Here is a 26,272-nt window from a genome sequence, read left to right on the forward strand (position 1 = left end):
ACGTGCTGGGGGACGCAGGAAGGCAAGTGGGAGGGAGAAGGCGCGAGAGCGAGCGCGAGAGGGAAAAGGGGAGGGGGGAGGAGGGAACCTTATATCACGTGACAGGGGCGGCGCGGCCCGGGGTGTCAGTGTGGAGGAGACTGAGGTAAAGTTGGGAGCGCAGCGGCGTTGGCGGCGGCGGCGGCGGCAGCGGCAGCGCGGCGGGGCCGGGTATTGTCCGCGGCCCCTTTAAATCCGCGTTACCCCTTTTACCCTCCCTCCTTTCTCCCTTACCCCCGCCGTATACCCCTCCCTCGGTAGGCCCCCCCGCACCGTGTTCCCCACTGTACACCCCCCACCTAGTCGTACGAGCCCTGGCGCCCCCCCCCTCGAGTCGGCCGCTGGAGGTTTTGTTTATGGTTGGGTTCGCGGCCTAGTGGGCCGCGCCAGAGCCGGGGCCTCGATTTGGGAGCGTGGCCGGGGCGGGGCTTGGGGCAGTCGGCGGCGGGGGGGGGCCATGCGGCTAGAGCCTGAGACGGGGGAGAGCGAGAAAGAGCGCGAGTGAGCGAGGCCTGGGCCCCGCCTGAGGTAGGGCCCTCTCTTTACGCTGGCTGGTTCCTGTGGAGAAGAGGAGAAGGCCTCCTCCCTTTCCAACCCTCTGCGGGCCCCCTCTGATCCGGATTCGGCCTGGTTTAGGGGTGGCGGGGAGGGGGGGAGGGAAGACGATGGGGTGGAGCTGCCCCAAACTCCCCCATGTGGCCCTCAGTTTGGAGTGCGGAGGATTAATTTGTTCCGGGTGGGAGGTAAGGAGGCGATTGGCCCTGTGAGCTCCCGATGTGGTGCTGAGCGGGGTGAGCCTCCCATCCTCCACGCGTGGGCTTGCGTCCCCTCTCCGTTTCCAGCCTCTTTGTCAGCTCCTCTTATTACCCTTCTTTCTTTCTCACCGCCCCAGCTCTTGGAATATATTTTTTTTGCTGCTGTCTTTAGCTTCCTGTTGTCCATACTGTTGTTTTGGGTACCCCAAACAATTATGTTATCTGGGAAGCTGGGCATGGGAGGCCCCCATAGGGTATATTACGCCTAAGGGACGTCACTAGAGCAGTGGGGTTTTGATCACTCTTCTCATAATGGAACAGGAATCCCAAATTTCTTCAGACCCTTCACCTTGTGGGCAGTCCTTAAATTGCTTTGCAAACTGATGTCACAAATAGGTTGCTCCTTTTCCACTGTTCTTTAAATGTAGCCATCTCTGGTGTAGGATATTGTGAAAGAAAAACACCACAGTAACAGGCCTTTTTTGTTGGTGTTATTGTTATCCTTTTTGCCTTTGACTGTCCCTGATTATTAGATGGTGAAATCGTGTTTTGTTTTGTTTTTTGTCTCCTCCCCATTCACTTCCACCGCCCACCTTCTGCTTTGGGGATGGATATCTGATGTGACTTGCCGGGATGTGATGAGGGTCATTGACAACCCGAATTCCTGGAGAACTAAAACGTTTTGGCCGTGTATGGGTTGATAAAACTGCTTTTGAGATCCTGCAGCCATTGTCCTTAAAAAGATTAGGCTCTCCCGGTGATTATTTCCGTTGTGAACGGGAAGTCGGAAAGTGTTGCTGGCATGAAAACTGATGATGAAAGACCTTAAAATGTACTGTTTTGATTATGATTTTTAAAGCCCCTTCTTGCCAAAATGTGTCCTAACTGGGAAGTACTCTTTTTTAAATTAGGTTCAAGTTGATGGGGAAGGACTTGCAGGGATAATTTCCACAGAGCATCTAGGGGAATTAATTGCTCTTTTAGAAGTAGCAAGCCTTACCCATCCCCGTCCAGCTTCAGAGTTTCTGAATTGTTTCTCAAATTAGATTGTAAGCTCCCTGAGGGCAGCAACCAAGTCATATTGCTTTTGTATTTACTAAAATACTGGACACATAGTAGATACTCAATAAATACTTGTTATTTATTTTTTTCTGTAAAATTTCTCTGGCTATTTTTTTAAGTAGCTGGTTTTCAAAAAATGGTCAAGGGCACTCCTGTGTTGAAACCTGTATTTGTTCCTGCACTATTCCCTTGTCTCCAATACTTCTCACCTACTTTCATTAAATATTTTTATGCTATATGAAAGAGTACTTAACAAGATTCCTCACCTCTACTGTGATAACTTTGGGTATGTGTCTCTTTACTACTAAAAGGCTACTAATTCTGTGCCCTCCAGTGATCCACTCAGATCACTTATTTTTGACCTGTTGCTCAGTGTTGCTACTACATAGGTGGTAAAATTTTGTTAGTCACACATTTCATAGCACTTATAAGAGAGAAATGGAAGTTAATAGAATGATCAGGAGGTTCCCCCTGCTTTTCCTAAGTAATTAATGTGGGTTTTGAAATGACTAATGTATTTACGCTGACAGGTACTGTACATGCAATTGTCTTTACAGGTAGTCATGAAATTCTGCTTAACAACTCCTGCTCACAAATGGAAACACACGTGGAGTAGAACACAATCTATATTTTTTAAGTTCTAGGAGAGGCTACTCCCATGGTTAGAATCTTCATCTTTGAGCCAATTACAATAATGCCTAATAGTTTTCCTCTAGGTATTTTCTTTTTCTTTTTTTTCTGTTTTATTTGAATCTAGGTACTTGGTTGAACAACACTTGATTTTTTGTAAGTTAAGTTTTGAAACTTGACAATAATGGCAGCCTGGGAAAATGGACTTCTTTCTGTATATCAAATAATCCTGTACTATCTAGACAAATTTACAGGCCTTTTTGTGCACATGTGTAGGGAGAAGAGGTAATGGTTAAAAATTAGCCCCAAAGTTTCCTTAAAAATCTTTCTTGGTGATAGGGAATGTAGAACTCTTAATTCTTAATAACTGCATCAAACAATAAAGACCTATGTGACACATTGACCCAATTGGGTGAAGGATTTATCCACAGGGAAGTTAGCTTACTTTGTGACCCAAGAAATAGGTGAAATTCACTCTCAGTAGTTCATGCTTGCATATTTCCTTAGAAACCCAACCTACCTGTCCCTCAAATCCGGCAGTGTCTTCTGGGCAGCCTAGAATTACCCTATGTGAAGTTTTATTAATGAAAAATAAATAATGTAGAGCAGAAAAGTAAAAACTTGTCCTCTTTGGAATGGAATAAAACATGCAGAGTAACCTCCTTTTGAGCACTCCATAATATGAATGTTTTCTTTGTTTGCTAAATACAGCAACTGAGATTGCATTTAGAATCTTTGCTTGTTAGAAGTGTTGTAGCATAAACTGATCTGGTTTTGGGAAGGCCCTGTGTGTTCCTTGTCTCTTTAAAGACTCAACAAAGTCATCTTGCTGGCAATAATGTCTCATGTTTAAAATGATTTCCCAGAAGGACTTTCTTCCAAATAAAACTTTGTGCCAAATAATTTTGATTTGGGACAAATTTGGGATTCTCTGTATATTAAGGTGAGTGGTGGAGGGTAATTGCCATTCTGGTTTCTTGGAACTTCGGAGTTAGGAAACCAACATAAGCAGCCACAAAAGCAGGGTGCTGAAATTATTATCCAAGGAACTGAGATTCTGAGCAGTCACTGGGGCTAATAACATGCCTTGTGGAAAGTTGTGGGAGCCCCTGCACCATACTGAGGGACAGAAACTTGAGGGAGAAAAGCTAGACTTGAGCTTGTCCTTTCCCAAATGATGGAGGACACATGCAGCTTATGTTTAAAAGGTTGTAAGGCAGGTAAAGCTGTTTTCAAAGGTAGGTTGAGTACAGCATTTTAAATTGTTTTTATTTGAAGTATAGGCTAATCCCCTTCCTGGAAGGCTTTTGTTTCCAGGCTTTGCTGATTATCTTTCCTTCTGTCAGAGGGACTTTGGATATTTTCACTTATGGGACGACTTGATTATTAACATTGTTTTGCTAACTATTAAGATAGCAAAACTTAACAAAACCTGCTTATAAGGTACACTAACCAGATTGTGCCCATAACTTTAAAATAAGCAAACCATCACTTAACACGTTTTATACATTTATTGTTCTGCAAAAATGGATTAGTACCCTAAAGAATTCATCAGACTATAAATGTCTCAAGAACAGGTGCATGTTGGTTTCTTTGAAGAAATGATAGTCGTGAAAGTGCTGATGAAAAAGGTTGAAAACATTTTACCTGCATTTAACATCTAAACTTTTTTTTCTTCCTTTTTTTTTTTTTAACTCTTTCAGTATTCTACCTTGTAAATACTGTTATTTGTATATACTGTAAATGATGACGTCGGTGGGCACTAACCGAGCCCGGGGAAACTGGGAACCACCTCAAAACCAAAACCAGACACAGCACAAGCAGCGGCCCCAGGTAAAGAACCCAAGGGATATGGATCCATGGGGTAGCCTTGCAAAGTTCTATGCTTTGGGTTATTAGTTTGGGTTCTTTATTCTTATTTTCTTATCCTTTCCTCGTTTCACTTGGGGCCTAATAACTGTTAATGACACACTGTGATGCAATGTGCTTATTTTTATTGTTAATTTACTGCATTATGAGGCTTGGAAAGAATGGGTCCTGTGCTTTGTATCTCTAAGATAGTTTCCTTTATTCATCTGGGTTGTTGCAGCAATATATTTCTTATTTCCTAGAATTTCCACTTTGACATCTCTTTAGCCAATCTTTGTCTTGCCACCTTTTCCTTTCCTTTGCTCTTGTTTTCCCTAACTTGTCTTTTATTTTCCTCTCTTGTCTCATTGAGGCCTAATATGATTTTTCCTTTCCCATGAGGAGTTAGCGTCTTTACTGTGTTCCTTTAAGATTAACAAATGAGACACTCTATAGGGTATTGCCCAGTTTTTTTTTTATTTCAAGATTTTCTTTTATATATTATTTTTATTATTATTTTACTTTACAATATTATATTGGTTTTGCCACACATCAACATGAATCCGGCACGGGTGTACACGTGTTCCCAATCCTGAACCCCCCTCCCACCTCCCCTGCCTGCTCAGTTTTAAAGAGTAAATTAACCTGGGCACTGAGGTTTATGAGGTTTTTTGTTTTTTTTTTTAAGTTGAATTTAGATATATTTTTTTAACAACCAGTTTGGTATTTGTCGGCACCTAATATGAATGAGTCAGTTATATTTGGTTATGGTCAGATAAATATGTCAGATTAGAACTTTTCTCTTATTCATTTCTCTTTTAATTCTCTTTACAGGTGAATTTCTAGCAGAATTCTAGTATTTATCTCAGCTGGGGCTAAAATTTCTGACATCTTACAAGCATACATTGGATACTTAGAGGATATGCTCAGTGTATCCTCTGACTAAACCTTATGCTATTCTCATCCCTAGGGAATAAGGGAGTGACAGTGATCATTGCAGAAACAGGAGCAGGGTTTTCACATGATTTTGCAAATACATGAAATTGAATTAAGGCACAGATGTTTCAAAGTGGTGTTTGATCCCAAAATGAGTCTGTTTAACTGTGAACATAAGAGAAAAGCTCCATGCTTTTTTGAAGAAGATAGTGTGAAATAATGACAGCTTAACTCTGTGTTGTTATTTTGCTCATTTAAGCGTCTTACGTGGTGGAAAGAGCCTAGCAGCTATATAGTCCATGGGGTCGCAAAGAGTCAGACATGACTGAGCAACTGAAGTGAAGTGGTGGAAATGTTTTATTACTTGGTCATGTGTAACAGGGAGAAGGAAATTGGGGTGGGAGATGAAGAATATTGATTGCTGTTCAGTTGCTAAGTTGTGTCAGACTCGTTTGCAACCCCATGGACTGTAGCCCGCTGCCTGGGTTGCCATTTCCTTCTCCAGGGGATCTTCCCAACTCAGGAATCGAACCCGCATCTCCTACTTGGCAGGTGGATTCTTTGCCACTGAGCCACTTGGGAAGCCCAGTTGACTGTGTTGGTCCCTCTCATTTCTCTAAACTATTGTCTCTTGATCTTGCTTTTTTAGGCCACTGCAGAACAAATTCGACTTGCACAGATGATTTCGGACCATAATGATGCTGACTTTGAGGAAAAGGTGAAACAAGTGAGTGTATTTTTGATTTGTCATAAGTTGTGGGAAAAAACATGAAGATTAAATCGCAGTTAATAGGATTGATGCCTACCAGGATACTTTGCACTTTAGGTATTAAAAGAATTTTGATCTGAAATATGATAGGTTAAGCCAATACATGAGTGCTTTTATTGTCTGATTTACTGTGCCCCTTTTGACAGATACTTGTTCAAAGAGATTTTATCTTAATTTCAACCTCTTTATTGAATGACTTTGTTAGTACTGTTGTACAGCAACATTGAGCATTTGTGTTATCTAGGAGATATGGAGAGTCATGGTATACTGAAGCCTGTGTGTTTCTGCATTTGATTCTCTATTAGATACTTTGTTCGATTGTTTTATAAATATTTTGCCCCATCCTTAATCATTTTGCTTTTGGAGCTAGAATGTCAAAATTCTGCATGTTTTGCTTTTTTAAACCTTATTCTTTCAAACTCAGCTGTGTCTTCTCCCTTTCCTTCATCTGTTTTCCTTTTTGGGAGAGTGCAGGCTTGTTCATAATGGTTGTTGATCTTTTTTCTTTCAGTTGATTGATATCACAGGCAAGAACCAGGATGAATGTGTCATTGCTTTGCATGACTGCAATGGAGATGTCAACAGAGCCATCAATGTACTGCTGGAAGGAAACCCAGATACGGTAGAGTGCTAATAAAGTATTCTAAAAGTGGGTCCCTGGTTGAGAGGCTAGTAAATTCCAAAAATAGCAAGTGGGGCCAACTTAAAGCATACACTCTTATTCTCCAAATAAAGCAAGGAACTGTATTTATATTTGCTGGAGGTTGCAAACACTTAAAATTTATGTGCAATAAATAGAAGAAACAGATAAAATCAGTTTCTTCTGGTTGGCCTGGAATAATTGTTGATTCTAGGCTAATGACTACTTTCAAGACTTGGTTAGTCTGAGTGAAGAGTTGCTGCTAAATAGCCTTAGTTACTAATAGAAGATTTATTGCTGTTGAACAAAGCCATGGCCTTTACTGGATTCTGATTTCAGAACAGTCCCACCAATATTGGCTTTACATTTCACAATACCTTTTTTTTCCACAATATCTTTTTATCATGTGAACTTATTTTTGTTGAAGTAGCAGAGAAAGAAACCTTTTTAAAAAATAATTTATTTTGTTCATGAATTTTTGGCTGCGCTGGGTCTTTGTTACTGTTTCTCAGCCTTTCTCTAGTTGCAGTGAGGGGCTGTTCTTCATTGACGTGTGCAGGCTTCTCACTGTGGTGGCTTCTCTTGTTGCAGAGCACAGGCTCTAGGCACACGGGCTTTAGTAGTTGCAGCGTTTGGGCTCTGTAGTTGTGGCTCGAGGGCTTAATTGCTCCGATGCATTTGGGATCTTTCCAGACCAGGGATCCAACTCTTGTCCCCTGCATTGACATACGGGTTCCTAACCACTGGGTGACCAGGGAAGCCTGAGAAACTTTACAGCTTGTTGACTGTTCCTGGAGATGGTAGGGGATATTGGAGGAACTCTCGCCCTGGAATTTAGAGTTGATTTCACTTCTTCCTTTCCTTCCCTTTCTTTTCCACTTAATGAGAATGCTGTGTTTTGTTACTGTCTTACTATTGTATCAGATTATGTCCTTTAAGAATAGGATGGTGTCTTACTAAATAATCTTTGGGATGTTCTGCAGTGTTGAGTAGAGATCTTTATTATTAGTTTTTTGAATGAGCAGTGTATCATTTGAAGTCATTTTCACTTACTTGATCTTACTCGAGATTTTTGGTTGCGGTTGATAACCAGATTTCATCCATAGATTAACTGATTGATGTTACAGTGTTACTTTAGCTGAATGTTGGAGGTTTGTCAGTTTCTTTGAGACAGTGGGAAATAATAGTGAAAACTGTTTTTAGTCATTGAGTTTAGATTTGTAGATTTTTTTCTTCATAAGTGTGGTCCTAGATTAGGTTTTACAACTGCTTTTGTTTGAAAATTACTACTTGAATACTCAGATAGCAGTTTTGGTTCATTTTGAGTTTACTCTGGAGTAATTGCCTCAAGATTTTTCAGGGAGTAGGATGGAGATGGAAGTGGGACTACCTATGCTTTGTAAAAGTGTGTGTGTTTTTTTTTTTTTTTTTTTTGAGACGTCGCTGGAAGTTCAGTGGTTAAGACTCCAAGCTCCCAATGTGCTGGCCGTGGGTTTGATCCCTAGTCGGGGGATAAGGTCCTGCATACTGCGTAGTGCGGCAGAAAAAAAGTGTGAAAAAATTTTCTTTTGCACATCACATTTTGTTTCACCTTCTAGTACTAGAAGTCTGACCTTCCACAGTATTAAAAAAATAAGCTAGAGAATGTAGGTTTATGCCCCAAATAAACCAGCAACTAGTGAAACCAATGGGAATCAGTCAGTTGCCAGGAATGTTGCATGTATTTGGGTGGATGAGATCATATCAGAAAACTGGCAGTGCTTTTGGGCAAAGCATAGTAATTCTTTTTATGTGTAGAACCCATCTGGTGCCAGCAGTTGATAAATAACCATAGAGAAGCCAAAAGGTGACAGGTTTCTGAAACCTTCCAGGTTTTGATACAGATTAGCACAAACTCTTAAGGACTAACTGTTTTGAATCTCATTTCCAGAGTTCCTGATGGCAGGTTTAGGTATGAGGTTACTATAATTTATGAATCAAAGCTACTATGAGCATAAAGTGACCTACAACTTAATGTGGAATCAGGGTGGGTTGGAAGAATAGGCAACAAACACGCTATTGCTAGGTCCTAGGTGGATGCTTAATATTTTTTTGGCCAAGCTGTGTGGCCTGCAAGATCTTAGTTTCCTGACCAGGGACTGAACCTGTGTCCCCTGTATTTTAAGGCGAATTGTTAACCACTGGACCACCAGGGAAGTTCCTTTAGTATAGTTATTTATTTGGTCATGCTGGGTCTTCAGTGCTGCTTGAGGGTGTTCCTCTAGGTGGGGCAAGCGGGGACAGCTCTTTCGGTGCACGGGCTTCTCATTGCGGCGGTTTCTCTTGTTGCAGAGCACAGGCTCTAGGCACACAGGCTTCAGTAGCTGCAGTGTGTTGGCTTAGTTGCTCTGTGGCATCTTTTAGTGTAGTTTTAAATTTACTTGTTTTGAACTTAAAAATGTTTAAATTGTGGTAAAATACGCTAGAGGAAATTGACCAATTTAACCATTTTAAGTAAACAATTCTTTGTCACTAAGGACATTCATGGTGCTGGACAGCCATTCTTGTTGTATAGTCACCAAGTCGTGTCTGACTCTTTTGCAACCCCATGGACCGTAGCCTGCCAGCCTCCTCTGTCCGTGGGATTTCCCAGGCAAGAATACTGCAGTGAGCTACCTTGACCTCCTCCAGGGGTTCTTCCTGATCTAAGGATCCAAACTGTGTCTGCTGCTGGGCAGGTGGACTCTTTGCCACTGAGCCGCCTGGGAGGCCCTGGGCAACCATTCCCACTACCCTTTCCAGAACTTTTTCATTTCCCAGTTAGAAACTGTATCCATAAAACAATTATCTCTCCATGCCCCACTCCCAGCTTGGGTAAAATCTTCTGTTTGTGGTATCTCATATAAGGTATTGCCTATTCTTGGTAACTCATAAACGTGGAACCAAATATTTGTCCTTTTGTGTTTAATTTAGCAAAATATTTTTAAGGTTTATCTGTATTGTGACTTGGGTCAGAATTTCAGTCCTTCGGAAGACTGAGTATATTGTGTTGTGCGTTTATAGCACATGTTGTATGTCCACTCATCACTGGCGAACACTTTGGATTATTTGGAAATAAATTGTAGACATCAGAGTACTTTGATTTCCTAAATTCTTCAGCATGTTTTCCTAAAAGGATACTGTTTTATATGACAAAATTATTGTTAGCCCTGAGAAAGTTAATAGTAATTTCATATTACTGTTCCATATTTTTAAAGTTATTTGATAGTTGTTAACGAGCAAACCTTCCTCAGCGATCAATGCAAAGAAATAAAGGAAAACAACAGAATGGGAAAGACTAGAGATCTCTTCAAGAAAATTAGAGATACCAAGGGAACATTTAATGCAAAGATGGGCTCGATAAAGGACAGAAATAGTATGGACCTAACAGAAGCAGAAGATATTAAGAAGAGGTGGCAAGAATACATGGAAGAACTGTACAAAAAAGATCTTCACGACCAAGATAATCAGGATGATGTGATCACTCACCTAGAGCCAGACATCCTGGAATGTAAAGTCAAGTGGGCCTTAGAAAGCATCACTACGAACAAAGCTAGTGGAGTTGATGGAATTCCAGTTGAGCTATTTCAAATCCTGAAAGATGCTGCTGTGAAAGTGCTGCACTCAATATGCCAGCACATTTGGAAAACTCAGCAGTGGCCACAGGACTGGAAAAGGTGAGTTTTCATTCCAGTCCCAAAGAAAGGCAATGCCAAAGAATGTTCAAACTACCGCACAATTGCACTCATCTCAAACGCTAGTAAAGTAATGCTCAAAATTTTCCAAGCCAGACTTCAGCGATACGTGAACCATGAACTCCCTGATGTTCAAGCTGGTTTTAGAAAAGGCAGAGGAGCCAGAAGTCAAATTGCCAACATCCTCTGGATCATGGAAAAAGTAAGAGAGTTCTAGAAAAACATCTATCTATGCTTTATTGACTATGCCAAAGCCTTTGTGTGGATCACAATAAACTGTGGAAAATCCTGAGAGAGATGGGAATACCAGACCACCTGACCTGCCTCTTGAGAAATATGTATGCAGGTCAGGAAGCAACAGTTAGAACTGGACATGAAACAACAGACTGGTTCCAAATAGGGAAAGGAGTATGTCAAGGCTTTGTATTGTCACCCTGCTTATTTAACTTATATGCAGAGTACATTATGAGAAGAAGCTGGTCTGGAAGAAGAACAAGCTGGAATCAAGATTGCTGGGAGAAATATAAATTAACCTCAGATATGCAGATGACACCACCCTTATGGCAGAAAGTGAAGAAGAACTAAAAAGCCTTTTGATGAAAATGAAAGAGGAGAGGGAAAAAGTTGGCTTAAAGCTCAACATTCAGAAAACGAAGATCATGGCATCTGGTCCCATCACTTCATGGAAAATAGATGGGGAAACAGTGTCAGGCTTTATTTTGGGGGGCTCCAAAATCACTGCTGAGGGTGACTGCAGCCATGAAATTAAAAGACAGTTACTCCTTAGAAGGAAAGTTATGACCAACCTAGATAGCATATTGAAAAGCAGAGACATTACTTTGCCAACCAAGGTCTGTCTAGTCAAGGCTATAGTTTTTCCAGTGGTCATGTATGGATGTGAGAGTTGGACTGTGAAGAAAGCTGAGCGCCGAAGAATTGATGCTTTTGAACTGTGGTGTTGGAGAAGATTCTTGAGAGCCCCTTGGACTGTGAGGAGATCCAACCGGTCCATTCTGAAGGAGATCAGTCCTGGATGTTCTTTGGAAGGACTGATGCTGAAGCTGAAACACCAATACTTTGGCCACCTCATGGGAAGAGTTGACTCATTGGAAAAGACTCTGATGCTGGGAGGGATTGGGGGCCAGGAGGAGAAGGGGACAACAGAGGATGAGATGGCTGAATGGCATCACGGACTTGATGGACATGAGTTTAGGTGAACTCTGGGAGTTGGTGATGGACAGGGAGGCCTGGCGTGCTGCGATTCATGGAGTCGCAAAGAGTTGGACACAACTAAACTGAACTGAGCACACAGGGGCATCGTGATTTGATATTTGGAATCCTGGTATCCAGGATGGTAAACATGATAGTCTTGGCATTTGAACTGAAACTTACTTGTACATGTTTGAGCTTATTTGTACATATTTTCTGCAAAAATTATAAATCAGTATATGTGTATGTTTAAAACTTGAAATTTATAAGGAATTCTCTGGCAGTCCAGTGGTTAAGACTCTGCTCTTTGACTGCTGAGCACCTGGGTTCAGTCCCTGGTCAAGGAACTGAGAACCTGCAAGCCACAGGGCAAGGCAAATAAAGAACTTTCAGTTTATAAAATTCATTTTCCTAAGGAATGAGTTTTTGCACGACTGTTCAGCTTATTTTCCTTGCTATAAATATTTGTTCCCGATCTGCTTTGAGGAAGGTTGAGTTGTATTACAGCAATTTCAGATGCATAAGGAGAACACAGTGAGGAAAATGAGACACGCTTCCTATAGTCAGCGTGCCTCGGGGCCAGGGCGCTGCTTTCCTGACTGCTGTTTGGCCTTCTCTTAAAGAAAGGAAGTTGGCGTGTGTGGAAGGGGTGGGCTAGAGAGCAGGTGTAGTTGTTTTCCTCCTGAATTCTAGGTTGCTTAACTTGAGACTCTACTCAGGAGTCAAATGTGCTATTCATTCACTCTGAATTCAAAGTTAACTTTTAGAAACTTTTGAGTTTTCAGCTTTATTTGACATGGATAAGGCTATAAAAAATTGGAAATTACTGAATGCATAGGGAATTAGTGTTTTCAGCCCAGGAAGCACACTTGAAAGAAAGGACCAGTGAGTAACTAGGCCCTTCGACTAAGGCGACACCAAGTGACTGGACTGGATGGAGATCTTGGTGGCCCTTTTGGGAACAATTCCTGCAGTCCATTTGCTCATAAGCACCTCCTCCACAGAAAGGGCTTCAATTTTGCAGTGATAGGTGCAGAATTTGTTTTGAGGTCCTGTCTATGCCCTCAACTTAAGCAGAAGTAAACTTACAGAAGTATCTTAGATATGGATACTGAGAGAATGGTTAACAGTTGTTCCAACTTTTATCTCTGGTTTCCTGGTAGCAGCCTATACTGATCTGCCATGAATGCTCTTCCCTTCTTTAGCATTCCTGGGAGATGGTCGGGAAGAAGAAGGGAGTCTCAGGACAGAAGGATGGTGGCCAAACGGAATCCAACGAGGAAGGCAAAGAAAATCGAGACCGGGACAGAGACTATAGTCGGCGACGTGGTGGACCACCAAGACGGGGAAGAGGTGCCAGCCGTGGACGAGAGTGTATGCATGGGGCTTTAACAAAACCAGCTGTGGGTTAGTAATGTCTAGACTTGAGGGGTGTCAGGGCCTTGTGAGGCTAGACTTAGTAACCATTATCATTTTTCTTATGATCATCTGTTCTGAGATCTTGGCACTTTTTACATATAGTTTTTTTTAGCAACAGCCACCAGTTAGCATGAAATGACCTTTTTAGCTGTGTGTTAAGATTTTTTTGACTGGGAACCATTCCCCTAGTAATCGGCATGTTCTGTTCTTCCAGCTCATTTTCTCTTCTTCGTTTTTGTCTTCCCCCCATCATGTATGCATACCGTTTATATATATTTTTTCTGTTCACTTTACTCTGGCCATTTGTACTGTTCTGTTTTTAAATTTCAGTTCGAGGTCAGGAAAATGGATTAGATGGCACCAAGAGTGGAGGGCCTTCTGGAAGAGGCACAGAAAGAGGCAGAAGAGGTCGTGGCCGAGGCAGAGGTGATCAGTTTGTTGGGGGAATGGATGTTGGGGATGATACTCTTATTAGTTTAGTAGGGGTCTGCTTTATTTAAAAAAAAAAAATTCAAATGGATGCTGGATACCTTAATTGTTGAGATGTAGTGCAAATTCTAGAGATTATTGTGAGGGCAGTGGGGGTGAAGGTAGATGTCATTTCCTCTAGTATTTATTGTTATTACTATATTTGCTTAAGGATCCGGCAGTTCAGTCAGCAAAGAAACAATCTTGTCAATAATAAGGATTGTCCTCTTGTATTAACTGATATGCTGCAGAGTGAGAGATGGAACATCTAATGATGTCAACCACTTACTTTCCAAAGTGTCCTCAGTTGGCATGGTGCTTTTATATCAACTTTTAAAATGTTTCCCTCTCCCTCTTTAGGTGGCTCTGGTAGGCGCGGAGGAAGGTTTTCTGCTCAAGGAATGGGGTGAGTTTCATTGATCCAATGTCAAAGTCTTTGATTTTTTTTTTTCATAAGTGTTACCATAGTAGCTTGATGTGGTTAATATTCTGGTATCCTGAGGATAATAGGCAGCTAAGTAACCAAATGTGATCAGATAGATTGCTACAGTATTTCATCAGATGTGTGCAGACATTGGGCTTATTTTAGTGAGATAAGCATTTACCACCTGAATTACTTTATCTCATAACTTCATATGAATACATATACCTGTTGTTTTTCCAAAATCTTCATGTGGATTTTATCGGTGGCCTATTGCTAGGGGAATGATAGATATATATAAGATTATATCATGAAATTTTAGGTAAGCTGATAAAATGAGGAAAAGTGAACAGACAAGATTCTAATTGCCCTCCTTTTAATTTCAGCTGATGTTGCTTAGCGCTCAGAGGCTCTTAAGCTTTTTATTTATTTTTTCTCCCAGAACCTTTAACCCAGCTGATTATGCAGAGCCGGCCAATACTGATGATAACTATGGCAATAATAGCGGCAATACATGGAACAACACTGGCCACTTTGAACCAGATGATGGGACGAGTGAGTGACTGTTTTATTCATTTTTTGTCTCTAGGAACCTAAGGAAGTAATTTTTTTGAGGTTATACTAACATAAAAAAGTGGAGGTATAGTTTTTGAGTGCTGAGACAGGGAGAGAAAGGGATAACGGTTATATTACTGTGTACTCTGTATTTATTGTGTGCCTACAGGCACATTATACATGCTGCTTCACCTGATCTGTCACTGTTTTATAAAACAAACATTATTTATGATCACTTTTCAGATGACAAGATTTAGATTGCAGGAGTGATTATGAAATTTGCTAGTATTTGAACTTAGAATTTTTCGACCCTGTAAGGCCATGTGCTCTTGCCATTATACCGTCAGCTCCCAGTTGTATTTCCTAGTGTTTCTGTTTGGCTTTGCCTTTTGACAAGATATCCAGGATTACTCAAACCACTGCTTATAGAGGTGAACAGGGCCCAGAATCAAAGCCCACTGTTAATTTGTTTTTGCATACAGAGATAGGAATGTCTTTTTCCTTTAATTTTTGGGAAATATCAGTATCTGGGCAAGAAGAAAATCTGGAGACTTTCAGCCTCTCATTGTTGGATAGTGTTCTGGGTGTGGTAGGGTATTATGGGATTTGCTTTTTTGTTGTTAGCTGACTTTGGTGCATATCTGGGTAGCATAGATGTTTGTGGATATGTTAGGCTTGTGGGACACACCAAGATGTATTTGGAAGTAAAAGATACTTTTATTACTTTAAATGAGAGCAGCCTCTGGGTTCCAGAGTATTTTCTTCTGAGGAGATCAACTATCTCCTTCTGGCTGAGTCAGCACATGGAAAGAAAAGCCTGAGACTTTTTTTGTCTTACAAAGGGGGGATGGGTTAATAGAGGAGCATGAAATAGGCTCTCTTGACTCCTTATCCACTTAAATTTGCCATACCCCCCTTTCAGAGATCTGTTATCTTAATCTTGCATCTTTAGGAAGGTCTTTGGCACAAACTTCTTCTCACCTACTGCCCACAATATGCTATACCTTAGGTCCTGAGTATTACATGCTTTTTGTTCATCAAGGTGTCTTAAAAGCTCATTTTGAATACAAATTTTTCAGGGATGGAGGCTAAAGTTATTGTCAAGCTAGATAACTTTTTGAGCTTGAAATGTCAACTTTATTGGCTATGAAATGTCCTTTTCTATTTTAACTTTGGAGGCATTAGAACTGCTCTTCATTCATCTCTTGATGGCTTTTTAGAGCATTGGTAGCAGTCTGAATAACAAAAGTTGAGGGATTTGTTTTTAGTTGTGGACAAAAAATGAGGTATGGAGTCCCAGTCCTAGGTTGGTTGGAAAAAGAGGAGAGGAAGAGGTGTGTGTTTGCTTATACCATGTAGAGAAGAGCAAATTTGGGAGGCTAGAATCAGAACTTTTGATTTGTGGCTGAATGAAAGATTTTGTACTGCTACTGTCATCTTGTTAGTGTTGGGTTAGCTCCATGCATTCATCCTTGTTAGTTTGATGATTTGAACTTTTCATGCATGATCTCTTTTTATGTTTTCATGATAGCAAACTTCAAATTCCCTTTTTATTTTAAAAAGAGACTGAAATCTACCCTTAAAATATCCACAGGTACAGTGGGAGTTGTGTTGGGGGCAATCATTCTCATTCACAAGCAAAATTTCACTGGTTGTTTTTTCTTTTCTTTTCTTTTTTGTTTCAGGACTTGATTTCATTGGGGTTGAGGGGTCAAATTATCCCCGAAAATTTGAGACTGCTCCTGGTATGATACATCCAGGCGCCTAACTGCCCCGGATATTTAATAATAGATTTTTATGAACTGAAATATCTGTGGATATGTCATCTTTATGTCTTCCTGCTTTTTATTTTTCTGCTTTTACCTTCCATTCTGTGCCTGTTTTTCTTACTTAGAAAATTGCTTAATGAACACTTAATATTTACTTTGTGCTTTTTGCTGATGGAGTGGAAGCCCTAATCTGTTAGAATATTTGAACACTTTCTGCGTCTTAATGCTTCCTCAGTGTGTAGTCTTTTCCTTAGCCGTGACCGTAAGTCCTGTACAGGAAGGTGTCAGGTAGCTGTCTACTGTCTTCCTTTCCATTCCAAATACAGTCACCAGAGTGCAGGGGGGGAAATCTTCTTGCGTGAGAGATAGCTTCTAAGTAGTATGTAACTTCTTAGATCACTTCTAATTCTAGGATTGTATGTGTTAACCCACATTTTGGATTCCAGTTAACGACGGTGGGATGAATGTCAATGGGGAGGAAGAATGGTATCACCAGAGAGTGAGAGAAAAATGTGGTTTGTAGCTTGTCTAAATTGAGATTGGACTTTGATTTGGAGAACATTGTCATTGTTAAGTGGCTTGAAATTTCTGTGGTACAATTTTAACTGTCCCGGGAAAGGCATTGCACTGACATATGTTTCTCTAGGAAATAGGATTTTTCATTATTAAATATATAGAAGAATTTCAGGTGGGTTTTGTAGGTATTAGAATGTTTCTCTTCAGTGATGAAATCTGAATGCCAGACCTTCATTCTTTGATTCTTGTAAGAAGTTTTCTCCATTTGGAGAGAATGCTGTAAGAATTATTAAATATATACTATTATTTTAGAGAAGAAAACCAGGAGTTTTCTTGTCTTTTCTACAGATAAGTGCCCATTTCTTAGTGTGGTCCTTTGCTTGAAGGGAAAAATTTGAGGTCTCAGAAACTCACCCATATTCCTTAAGAAAAGGCAGGTTCCTTTTCTGAGGAGGACATGTGTATATGTGAAGCAGAACAAGCGGAATGTGGAAGATAGTTTGATTATTTATGGACCTCTTCTACAGAAAGTGTATCTGCACTACATTACTACCAACAGGAGGAGAGTGTATAACTCTATTGTCTGTGCCATGAGCTCAGCAGGTCAGATTTCATGTCTCGTATAGTTAGGATTAGTACGGAATTTATCACACATACTTGATTTTTCCAGTTTCACCTTGTGTTTTTTGAAAATAACAGCCAGCAGGGTTTTTAAATTCAGTTCCCATAGCAGATAGGTGTCAGTGCTCTGTTTGGATTTCAGGCCTTTGCTTCTTCATTGCCCTTCGACTATCTTGTCAAGACCATTTGTGTTCCTCTGCCACGTCTCTTCAGACTGCTGGCAGTATTGTCTTATACTCAATAGATAAGAGTTTGCATGTTTTGGCTTGAATTGTCTGCTGCCTTTTCACTGAAGAGACCACTGAGTCAGGCCTGAAGGTCTATAAGAGATTGCTTGAAGTGCTGGATCTATTGGAGTCTTGCTCTCTCTTGCATTTTGTTTCTCTCTCTTGCTATCTCGCACTCTTTCCTATTACAGCTGTGTGACAAAAACTAAAAGTTGCTGTGAAATTTAATCTAATTAGAACCCTGGTGTTCTGAGGTATTCTGAAAAGTCTTCTCTCCCTCTGAAGCCCAAGAATCCTTTCTGATTACTAAATGCTGGTTACACTTTGGCTGCCAAAAAATTTAATGCATTAGTGTTTTCTGCACATGCTTGTACTGGCATTTAAAGTTATTTCACCATATTTTCCTTTATTACCAGGTGCATGGAGGACTGCAACAGAGGAGTGGGGAACTGAAGATTGGAATGAAGATGTGAGTATTCCCATGTTATTCCTCATTAGTGCCTTCTATCCCTAAGTGATGTTTTAGGGATAGAAAATGGATATGATTCTACCCCTCAAAATTCACCCTTAAGATTCTGACCCAAAACTTTTACATCCAAAATAGTGTTCTGAGCCAGAACATTTCACATATGTTATATGAAGGAGACTGGGCATGAACAGGACTCTCTGGAACCAGACTATGGAGAGGGCAAGTGCACTTGTGTAAGTCCAATGTCTGATTGTCGGATTTATCCCAGGAAGCGATGGTGGTTGGGTAGGGCGCCAGAGATGGAGTCAGGCAGGTAGTGCGTTGAGTAGCAGCTTCTGGTAGCACATGACGCTCCTTGGAGCAGTACCGTTATTTGGTTCACATTCAGGCTTTGGTGTACGGTCCAGTAATTGGTTTAGAGGTGGGTACATGGTGAAAGTTTGGTTGACTCTGAAACCCATTTTGTTATTGTACTCAGAGCCCAACTTGGGTGATTTTAATTGAGATGAATGTGTAGGTTTGGCTGTTTTCCAGTGACTAAACTTGGAAACCTCATAGATGGGTGGCACATAAACAGCTATGTGAATTCACTAGAGTAGTACCTGGATTAAAGGATTTTGCTGATCACTGGTCACAGTCAAGACTTTGCTGTGAATTATAGTGATCATGGATGAACTTTCCTGTGTTTTTTATTTACACAAGCAAGACGGAATATGGTAAGAGAAAATGGTGTGTCAAGCTGTTTTGGTTTTCAGGGCTGAGTTTTAAAATTGCAGATGTATCAGCATCAGAGTGTACATCAGCTACATTTCTGTTGTAGCTGAGCTAGACTGCTTTGTGAATACTTCGTAAGATTTGGCTTGTCTGCTTAACCACCTTTCAGAGAATGATATATTGGGGGGAGTGGATTTCTTGTCTTTAGAGGGGAGGTTTCAATCAGAAAGTTTTTTTTAAAAACTTATTTTTAAAATTGGGTGGGAATTGCTTGGTGGTCCAGTGGTTAGGACACTTTGACTGCTGAGGTCCAGGGTTCAATTCCTGGTTGGAAACTCTGAGCTCCCACAAACTGGGCAGCATGACTAAAAAAATTAAATCAACTTTGAATAGTAGGAATATTTATTCCCTGCAATTGCATACTTGATTTTAGTGTCTTACAGGGGAGAGACTAGATGTAATAAAGTCAGTTTTAAGGCAAAACACATTAAAGTTATTCCTACAAACTTCAGCACATCAGAACTTGGGCCCTTACTGCTCAAAAGCAAAGAATTATTTTTATTTCTGTCTTCATTTTGGCTGGGGTCTTCGTTTCTTTGAGAGGATTAGTGGAAGATAAAGTATGGTTTGGATTGAGGTAGGAGATGGGAGGCAAAGTGGGAAAATATAAAGGGGCTTTCTCTATTTTTCTGTCTAGCATATTCACTTTCTTGTAAGTTCAGGGTGCCTATTATTTGACTCCACTAGATTTTATTGGGTTCATGGATTCTACTCTTTTGATAAGATCTATAGAAGATAGAAGGGGCTTGAAAGTCAGTCCATTCAGGATTCCTTAGGGTAAATAGTTCTCTCTTCTAAGAGTTTTTCCCCTTTTCTTATGTTGCATTCCCCTTACCTCTGCCAGGTTTCTGGACTGTAACTAGCCTAACACTAGGAGTGACTAATGCCTCTGTTTTCCAGCTGTCTGAGACCAAGATCTTCACTGCCTCTAATGTGTCTTCAGTGCCTCTGCCTGCGGAGAATGTGACAATCACTGCTGGTCAGAGGCAAGTGTGTGGTGTGAACTGTCAGTATCTTTTCTCAGAGGGATCTGCCAAATGAGCTGTAAGGAAGGAGTGGTACTGGGCCTTCATGAACTCCCATGGTGTTGCTAATACTAAGGATCAAATCACATTACGGTTTTAGTTTATAGGTAGATTTTTGTAAGAGTTGATAGTAGTTAATCTACTGAATGGATATCTATATAATTTTAACGTTAACTCTCTTCCAGATAGTCCTTTATAAATACATACATCAGAAAAAAAATACTTATATATACATTAGCTTTGTCAGCATACCAGATATTGATTAAAACTTAGAATAATATAAACTTATAGTAAGTCAGGTAAAGAAAAGCTAAAAGTGGAAAGATTTTATTTATTTCGAAATTTGCAAAACTGTTCAATAGCTTGTTCTCTTGCTTTATAATTATGTCTTTGCTTTAGCCAACTGGGTATGATGATCATTTTTTCCCCTAGCATCTATCTTATGAATTTTTTAGGACTTGAACATAAGTATTGGGGTCAATAGAGGGAACTAACACTTGTCAGCGAATATTTTTATCCCTTGAAAAACTCTTGGATTATTTCTGGACCTGGATATGATAGCTGTAGGACTTCCCTGGTAGCTCAATTGGTAAAGAATCTGTCTGCAATGCAGGAGACCCCGGTTCAATTCCTAGGTTGGGAAGATCCACTAGAGAATGGATAGCTACCCCACTAGTATTCTTGGGATTCCCTTGAGGTTCAGCTGGTAAAGAATCTGCCGGCAATGTGGGAGACCTGTGTTGTATCCTTGGGTTGGGAAGATCCCCTGAAGAAGGGAAAGGCTACCCACTCCAGTATTCTGGCCTGGAGAATTCCCTGGACTGTTTAGTCCATGGGGTTGCAAAGAGTTGGACATGACTGAGAGACTTTAACTTTCACTTTCATGATAGTTATTGACTCAGAATCCAGCTTGAAGGCAGAGGAACCAGAGATCAAATTGCCAACATCGTTGGATTATAGAAAAATCAGGAGAGTTCAAGAAAAATATCATCTGCTTTACTGACTACGCCAAAGCCTTTGACTGTGTGAATCACAAAAAACTGGAAAATTCTTAAAGAGATGGGAATACTAGACCACCTTACCTGACTCCTGAGAAATCTGTATGCAGGTTAAGAAGCAACATTTAGAACCGGACACAGAACAACAGACTGGTTCCAAATTGGGAAAGGAGTACATCAAGACTGTATACTGTCATCCTGCTTATTTAAATTATATGCAGAGTACATCATGCAAAATGCCAGACTGGATGAGCACAAGCTGGAATCAAGATTGGTGGGAGAAATATCAGTAATCTCAGATACGCAGATGACACCATTCTTATGGCAAAAAGTGAAGAAGAACTAAAGAGCCTCTTGACGAAAGTGAAAGAGGAGAGAGAAAAAGCTGGCTTAAAACTCAGCATTCAGAAAAACTAAAATCATGGCTTCTGGTTCCATCACTTCATGGCAAATAGATGAGGAAACAGTACCAGACTTTATTTTCTTGGGCTCCAACATCACTGTGGATGGTGACTACAGCCATGAAATTAAAAGACACCTGCTTCTTAAAAGGAAAGTTATGACCAACCTAGATGACATATTAAAAAGCAGAGACATTACCTTGCCAGCAAAGGTCTGTCTAGTCAAAACTATGCTTTTTCCGGTAGTCATGTATGGATGTGAGAGTTGGACCACAAAGAAAGCTGAGTGCTGAAGAATTGATGCTTTTGAACTGTGGTGTTGGAGAAGACTCTTGAGAGTCTTTTGGATTGCAAGGAGATCAAATCACTCAATCCTAAAGGAAATCAACCCTGAATATTCATTGGAAGGACTGAAGCTGAAGCTGAAGCTCCAGTCAATATCTTGGCCACCTGATGCAAAGAACTGACTCATTGGAAAAGACTGATGCTGGGAAAGATTGAAGGCAGGAGAAGGGGACAACAGAGAATGAGATGGTTGGATGGCATCGCCGATTTGATGGACATGAGTTTGAACAAGCTCCAGAAGTTGGTGATGGACAGGAAGGCCTGGTGTGCTGCAGTCCTTGGGGTCGCAAAGAGTCAGACACGACTGAGTGACTGAACTGAACTGACTCAGAATATCCTAATAAAAAGTGTGATAGGAATAGGATGTTTAAGGATGTCACTACCAGAGGTTAATTGTTGTTGTTTTTAATGACACCAAATATCTGTGAATTTTTTCCCACATGGGTTCTGTGTTCAGCTAAGTGTTCAGCAGTTTAATTCAGTTCTGACAGTAATTCTGCAGAGTTAGCACAGACCCAAGGTGACTGCTCAGTATCCTAAGACAGCCTTTACTTTAGAGGTACCCAGGCTACTCACACAGATCTGCTCAACTGGCTACAAATTTGGAGGTTTTCACAGCCCCCTCTTCAGATTCAGTAATTTGCTAGGATGACTGATAGGATGCAGGAAAATTTTCCTTGGCGTTCCTTATTAGTTTAACCAGTATTCCGAAACAGCCAGATGGGAGAGATGCACAGGCCAGGGTGTGGGGGTTGCAGCATGGAGCTTTTAAGCCCTCTCTGGGTGTTCTGCCCTCCTTGTGGGTCACATGTGGTCACCAGCCCAGAAGCTCACTGAATCTCACTGTTCAAGAGGTTTTAATCAAAGTTTCATTACATATGCATGATTGATGAAGTCATTGGTAATTGAATTCAATCTCTTAATTCCCCTTTCTTTCCTAGAGATGGGTGGAGTGTAGTGGGGTTGAAAGTTCCAACTCTCATTCACTTTCTTGGTGTTTTTGGTGACCAGCCACCTTCTCAAAACTGTGTGTGTGGGGGTCCCCCTCCCCGAGTAACTATTATCTTAAACTGTGGTTGAAAGGGACCAATTATGAAAAAGGAAAGATACCTCTCTTACGAAGGAAATCTGCCAAGCCCCGGTATATACTTTTATTATACCACAGGTGACTTTTGGAATTTTTTAAAAACGGGGGAAAAAATTGCTTAAATTCTTCTTGTGCTAAAGCAACTTGAGGATGCCAGCATTCTGTTTGTGGTCTTAGATGTTGGTCATGACAGGTATTCAGTATTAAAATCATGGGTGAAAGGAAATTTGGGGCCAGTTATGGAGCTGCTGTATTAAAACTAACATTTGATATTTCATTAAGTTAAATTTTACTAAAATGAAAAATTTAAACAACATTAAGGTTGTCAGCTCCATTGGAATACATCTGGATACTATTGTTATTTTTGATGAGTTCAGCATTTTAGAGCTTTGTGTTTCTGGGGAGTGACTTCCTTTTGATCTATCTTTAATCTGAGTTGGGTATTGGAGACAAGAATGTTCCGTCATTATTCATCAAACTTTCTCTCTCCTCTAGAATTGACCTTGCTGTTCTGTTAGGAAAGACACCATCTTCCATGGAGAATGATTCATCTAATCTGGATCCCTCTCAGGCTCCTTCTCTTGCCCAGCCTCTGGTGTTCAGTAACTCGAAGCAGAGTGCCATATCACAGCCTGCTTCAGGAAACACGTTTTCTCATCACAGTATGGTAAGTAGGAAACAAGGTGTATCTTAAAGTTTTCTGCAACCCCAGCTCATACGTACAAATACAGTAATTCCTTTCAGTGACACCTGAAAGGTTTGGGGCAAGGTAGAAAGCATCTTTTGTCTTCCTAAGCAGACTTGAGTGTAGAAATGTTGATTTGGGTAATAGGGGATAGCTCTAGGAGAGGATTTAGTTGTGGACAGACAGAATCATCTTATAAAAATGAATAAACATTTTATTTGTGGCCAGTTGCTTAGTGTGTCTGACTCTTTGTAACCCCATGGACCCCACCAGGCTCCTCTGACCAGGGAATTTTCTAGATAAGAATATTGGAGTGGGTTGCCATTTCCTACTCCAGGGGATCTTCCTGACCCAGAGATGAAACCCATATCGCCTGCATTGGCGGGTGGATTCTTTACCACTGTGCCACCTGGAAAGCCCTGGCACCATTTACTGAGTACTTATGGTGCCGAACAATGTATTTTTCGGGGGGAGGGATAATAATTTTTGGGGGGAAAAAATTAATTTATTTGGCCGTGCTGGGTCTTAGTTGTGGCGTGTGGGATCTTAGATCTTTGTTGTGGCATGCAGGATCTTTAATTGTGGCATCCAGGGCCAGTTTGCTGACCAGAGGTCAAACCCAGTCCTCTCTTCCGGCCCCCCACATTAGAAATGTGGGGTCTTAGCCACTGGGCCACCAGGGAAGTCCTTATTTTCTGTTATTCTTGAAGAGAGAAAATCAATGATGATTTTAATGCTAATACTAATTAGTAATTAAATGTTGATGAGAGGTGGTAGCACTTCCCTGTTTCTTGATAGAGCACAATTACCATATGTATTTATTTAAATCGTACATTTCTGAGCTAGGCTTCTAAAAACTTGGGGTTTTCCTGAATCTTCCCATATAATTGTTTCTCCTTTTCTCCTTAAGTGGGGATAAGGGTGCTTGCTGTGCCTGTGTTACAGGGCTTCAGGAAGATAGATAAGATCATGAATAAAAGTTATACAGATGTGGTGGCAGTAGTGGTATTAGTTGTTAACAACTTGGAGCACTTAACAACAAATGACTTTGTTGATTCAGAATTATTGTTTAAAAATTTAAGGTCATCAATTATGGGAAAGGCTAAATAAACAAAGATGATACAAGGACCAACTTTCTTATGGTCAATAAATCCTAAAAGTACTGCTTTTTCTTTCTTTTATTTTCCTGTCTACTTTTTGGTGGTTGTCAAGAGGTAAGAGACAATGTATATGCATATACTTTGATTTTTCTAGTAGTAAGATTATATTAATAGTAATTGCTTCAACTAGAAAATTGCTGAGTCAGCCTCTAATCCAGAAGTTTTTTAGTTTTTAACCATTATCCTAAAATAATTTCCTGTGTTAATTTGGTGGTTAATATTCTGCCATATATGAATGGTGACAAGTGAGAAAAGGTGAAAGAGAAGAGAAAGGGAGAGAAGTGTTGGGACCAAAAAGAAAGAAAATGGGACAAAGGTGATCAGAAAATAACTGCCAACCCCTAAGATAGATGACTTGAAAAGGGTTAAGTGCTTTGTGTCACTTTAAGTTACCTTTAAAGCCTAGAATTTAGGATTTATACCCAAATCCAAATTCTCATCAAAAATAAAAATTTCAATATATTTCCACTTTACCCTTAAATTCTATTTAATGTGTGTCATGTGATATGTTAAACTAAACATAAATTCTTTATTACCTGTGTTAATTAGGGTGCTATTTAATGTAGTTCTTTTCAGGATAAATTGAAGGATTAATTTCCCTAAAAATTTAATAGATGTAAGTAATATAGGAGCCCTTATTATAATATGTGAATATTAAGTAATTTTCTATGTCTTTAATGTTTCATGCTTGCAGAGTATATGGTAATCATCACTGTGTGGGATCATTTCTCTGCTACAGTCCTGTACTTTCAACTAGCTTTTGGCTGTTTTTGTTTTTATTTGTATAATCTTGAAATACAGACTGAAGTGGAAAGAAGAACTCTTACCTTGAGTTGGACAGATTGATTTTTGTATAAGTGCTGCTTAATGATGAAAATCATGATGTGGTTAAATAAGAACCTAAGAAAGACTAGACTAAATCTCCTTAGAGTTTCTTTAGAATGGTTAATTTTCTGGTCTAGGGTGGTAGTTTTACTTGGTATTGGGGATCCCCCAGAAGCAATGAGGGTGAATTTTGTTTTATCATCATGACGGTCTAGTGCAGCAGCTGGGCTGGCCCCTAATCTTGCCTCTTTTGTCTCTGCTAGTTTCTAGAAGCATTGAGATGAAGCTCCAGTTAGTTGTTTTTGTTCCCTTTGAGCTTTGCAGTGGAAGGGGCAAAGACATTAATGACTGAAGTGAAAGTTTATGTCATCTTCATATTATCTTAATAATCAGTTATCAGTTGATTTAAAAATTCAAAAGGAGGGGAGCCCCCTCCTCCAGTCATTAGAGAAATTCCTGGGGACTCCCGTGGTGGCCCAGTGGCTGACTCCATTCTCCCAGTGCAGGGGTCCTGGGTTTAATCCCTGTTCAGAGAACAAGACCCTATATGCCACAACTAAAGATACCTTGTTAGGCAGCTGAGACCTGGCATGGCCAAAAAAGAAAAGTCCCTGAGAAGGAGGGAGGGAGGGGTGATGGCAATGGTATAAATTTTAATGGCTCTTAAATTTTTGAGTGCTTTCTATGTATCATGCACATATTAAATGCTTTTTATACATTGTTTGTTTAATCCCCCTACACCTTTATGAGATACTACTTTTATTTCCAGGTGAGGAAAATGAGGTACAGATGAACTAAAAGTCATTTTTCCACAGTTACTTCACCAGGATTTAAGTCTAGACAGTCTCAGTCCAGACTTCACGCTGTAATAGACTGTTCCATTTAGTGACATTCTTTATATCTGTA

At 40.3% G+C, this 26,272-nt stretch overlaps 1 protein-coding gene across 50 annotated transcripts in view; it reads left to right on the forward strand.

Moving 5' to 3' along the window:
• Positions 1-2: 2 nt before the first annotated feature.
• Positions 3-26,272, forward strand: part of UBAP2L (ubiquitin associated protein 2 like) — a 44,113-nt gene continuing 17,843 nt past the window's right edge. For 7 of the 50 annotated variants that reach the window (XM_069574927.1, XM_069574983.1, XM_069575138.1 and 4 more), the window contains exons 1-12: positions 17-210; positions 4,190-4,319; positions 5,920-5,997; positions 6,551-6,661; positions 12,807-13,008; positions 13,351-13,446; positions 13,849-13,894; positions 14,352-14,464; positions 16,150-16,209; positions 18,014-18,066; positions 19,741-19,826; positions 23,192-23,363. In XM_069574927.1, coding sequence (XP_069431028.1) covers positions 4,230-4,319; positions 5,920-5,997; positions 6,551-6,661; positions 12,807-13,008; positions 13,351-13,446; positions 13,849-13,894; positions 14,352-14,464; positions 16,150-16,209; positions 18,014-18,066; positions 19,741-19,826; positions 23,192-23,363 — 1,107 coding nt within the window. In that variant the 5' untranslated portion in view covers positions 17-210; positions 4,190-4,229. Of the gene's footprint in view, positions 211-4,189; positions 4,320-5,919; positions 5,998-6,550; positions 6,662-12,806; positions 13,009-13,350; positions 13,447-13,848; positions 13,895-14,351; positions 14,465-16,149; positions 16,210-18,013; positions 18,067-19,740; positions 19,827-23,191; positions 23,364-26,272 lie in introns of all 50 variants that reach the window. The other 43 variants (XM_069575023.1, XM_069575149.1, XM_069575216.1 and 40 more) reach the window with 17 other exon arrangements.

Source organism: Ovis canadensis, chromosome 1, assembly GCF_042477335.2.
Source record: "Ovis canadensis isolate MfBH-ARS-UI-01 breed Bighorn chromosome 1, ARS-UI_OviCan_v2, whole genome shotgun sequence".
In the NCBI taxonomy this organism is placed as follows: domain Eukaryota; kingdom Metazoa; phylum Chordata; class Mammalia; order Artiodactyla; family Bovidae; genus Ovis; species Ovis canadensis.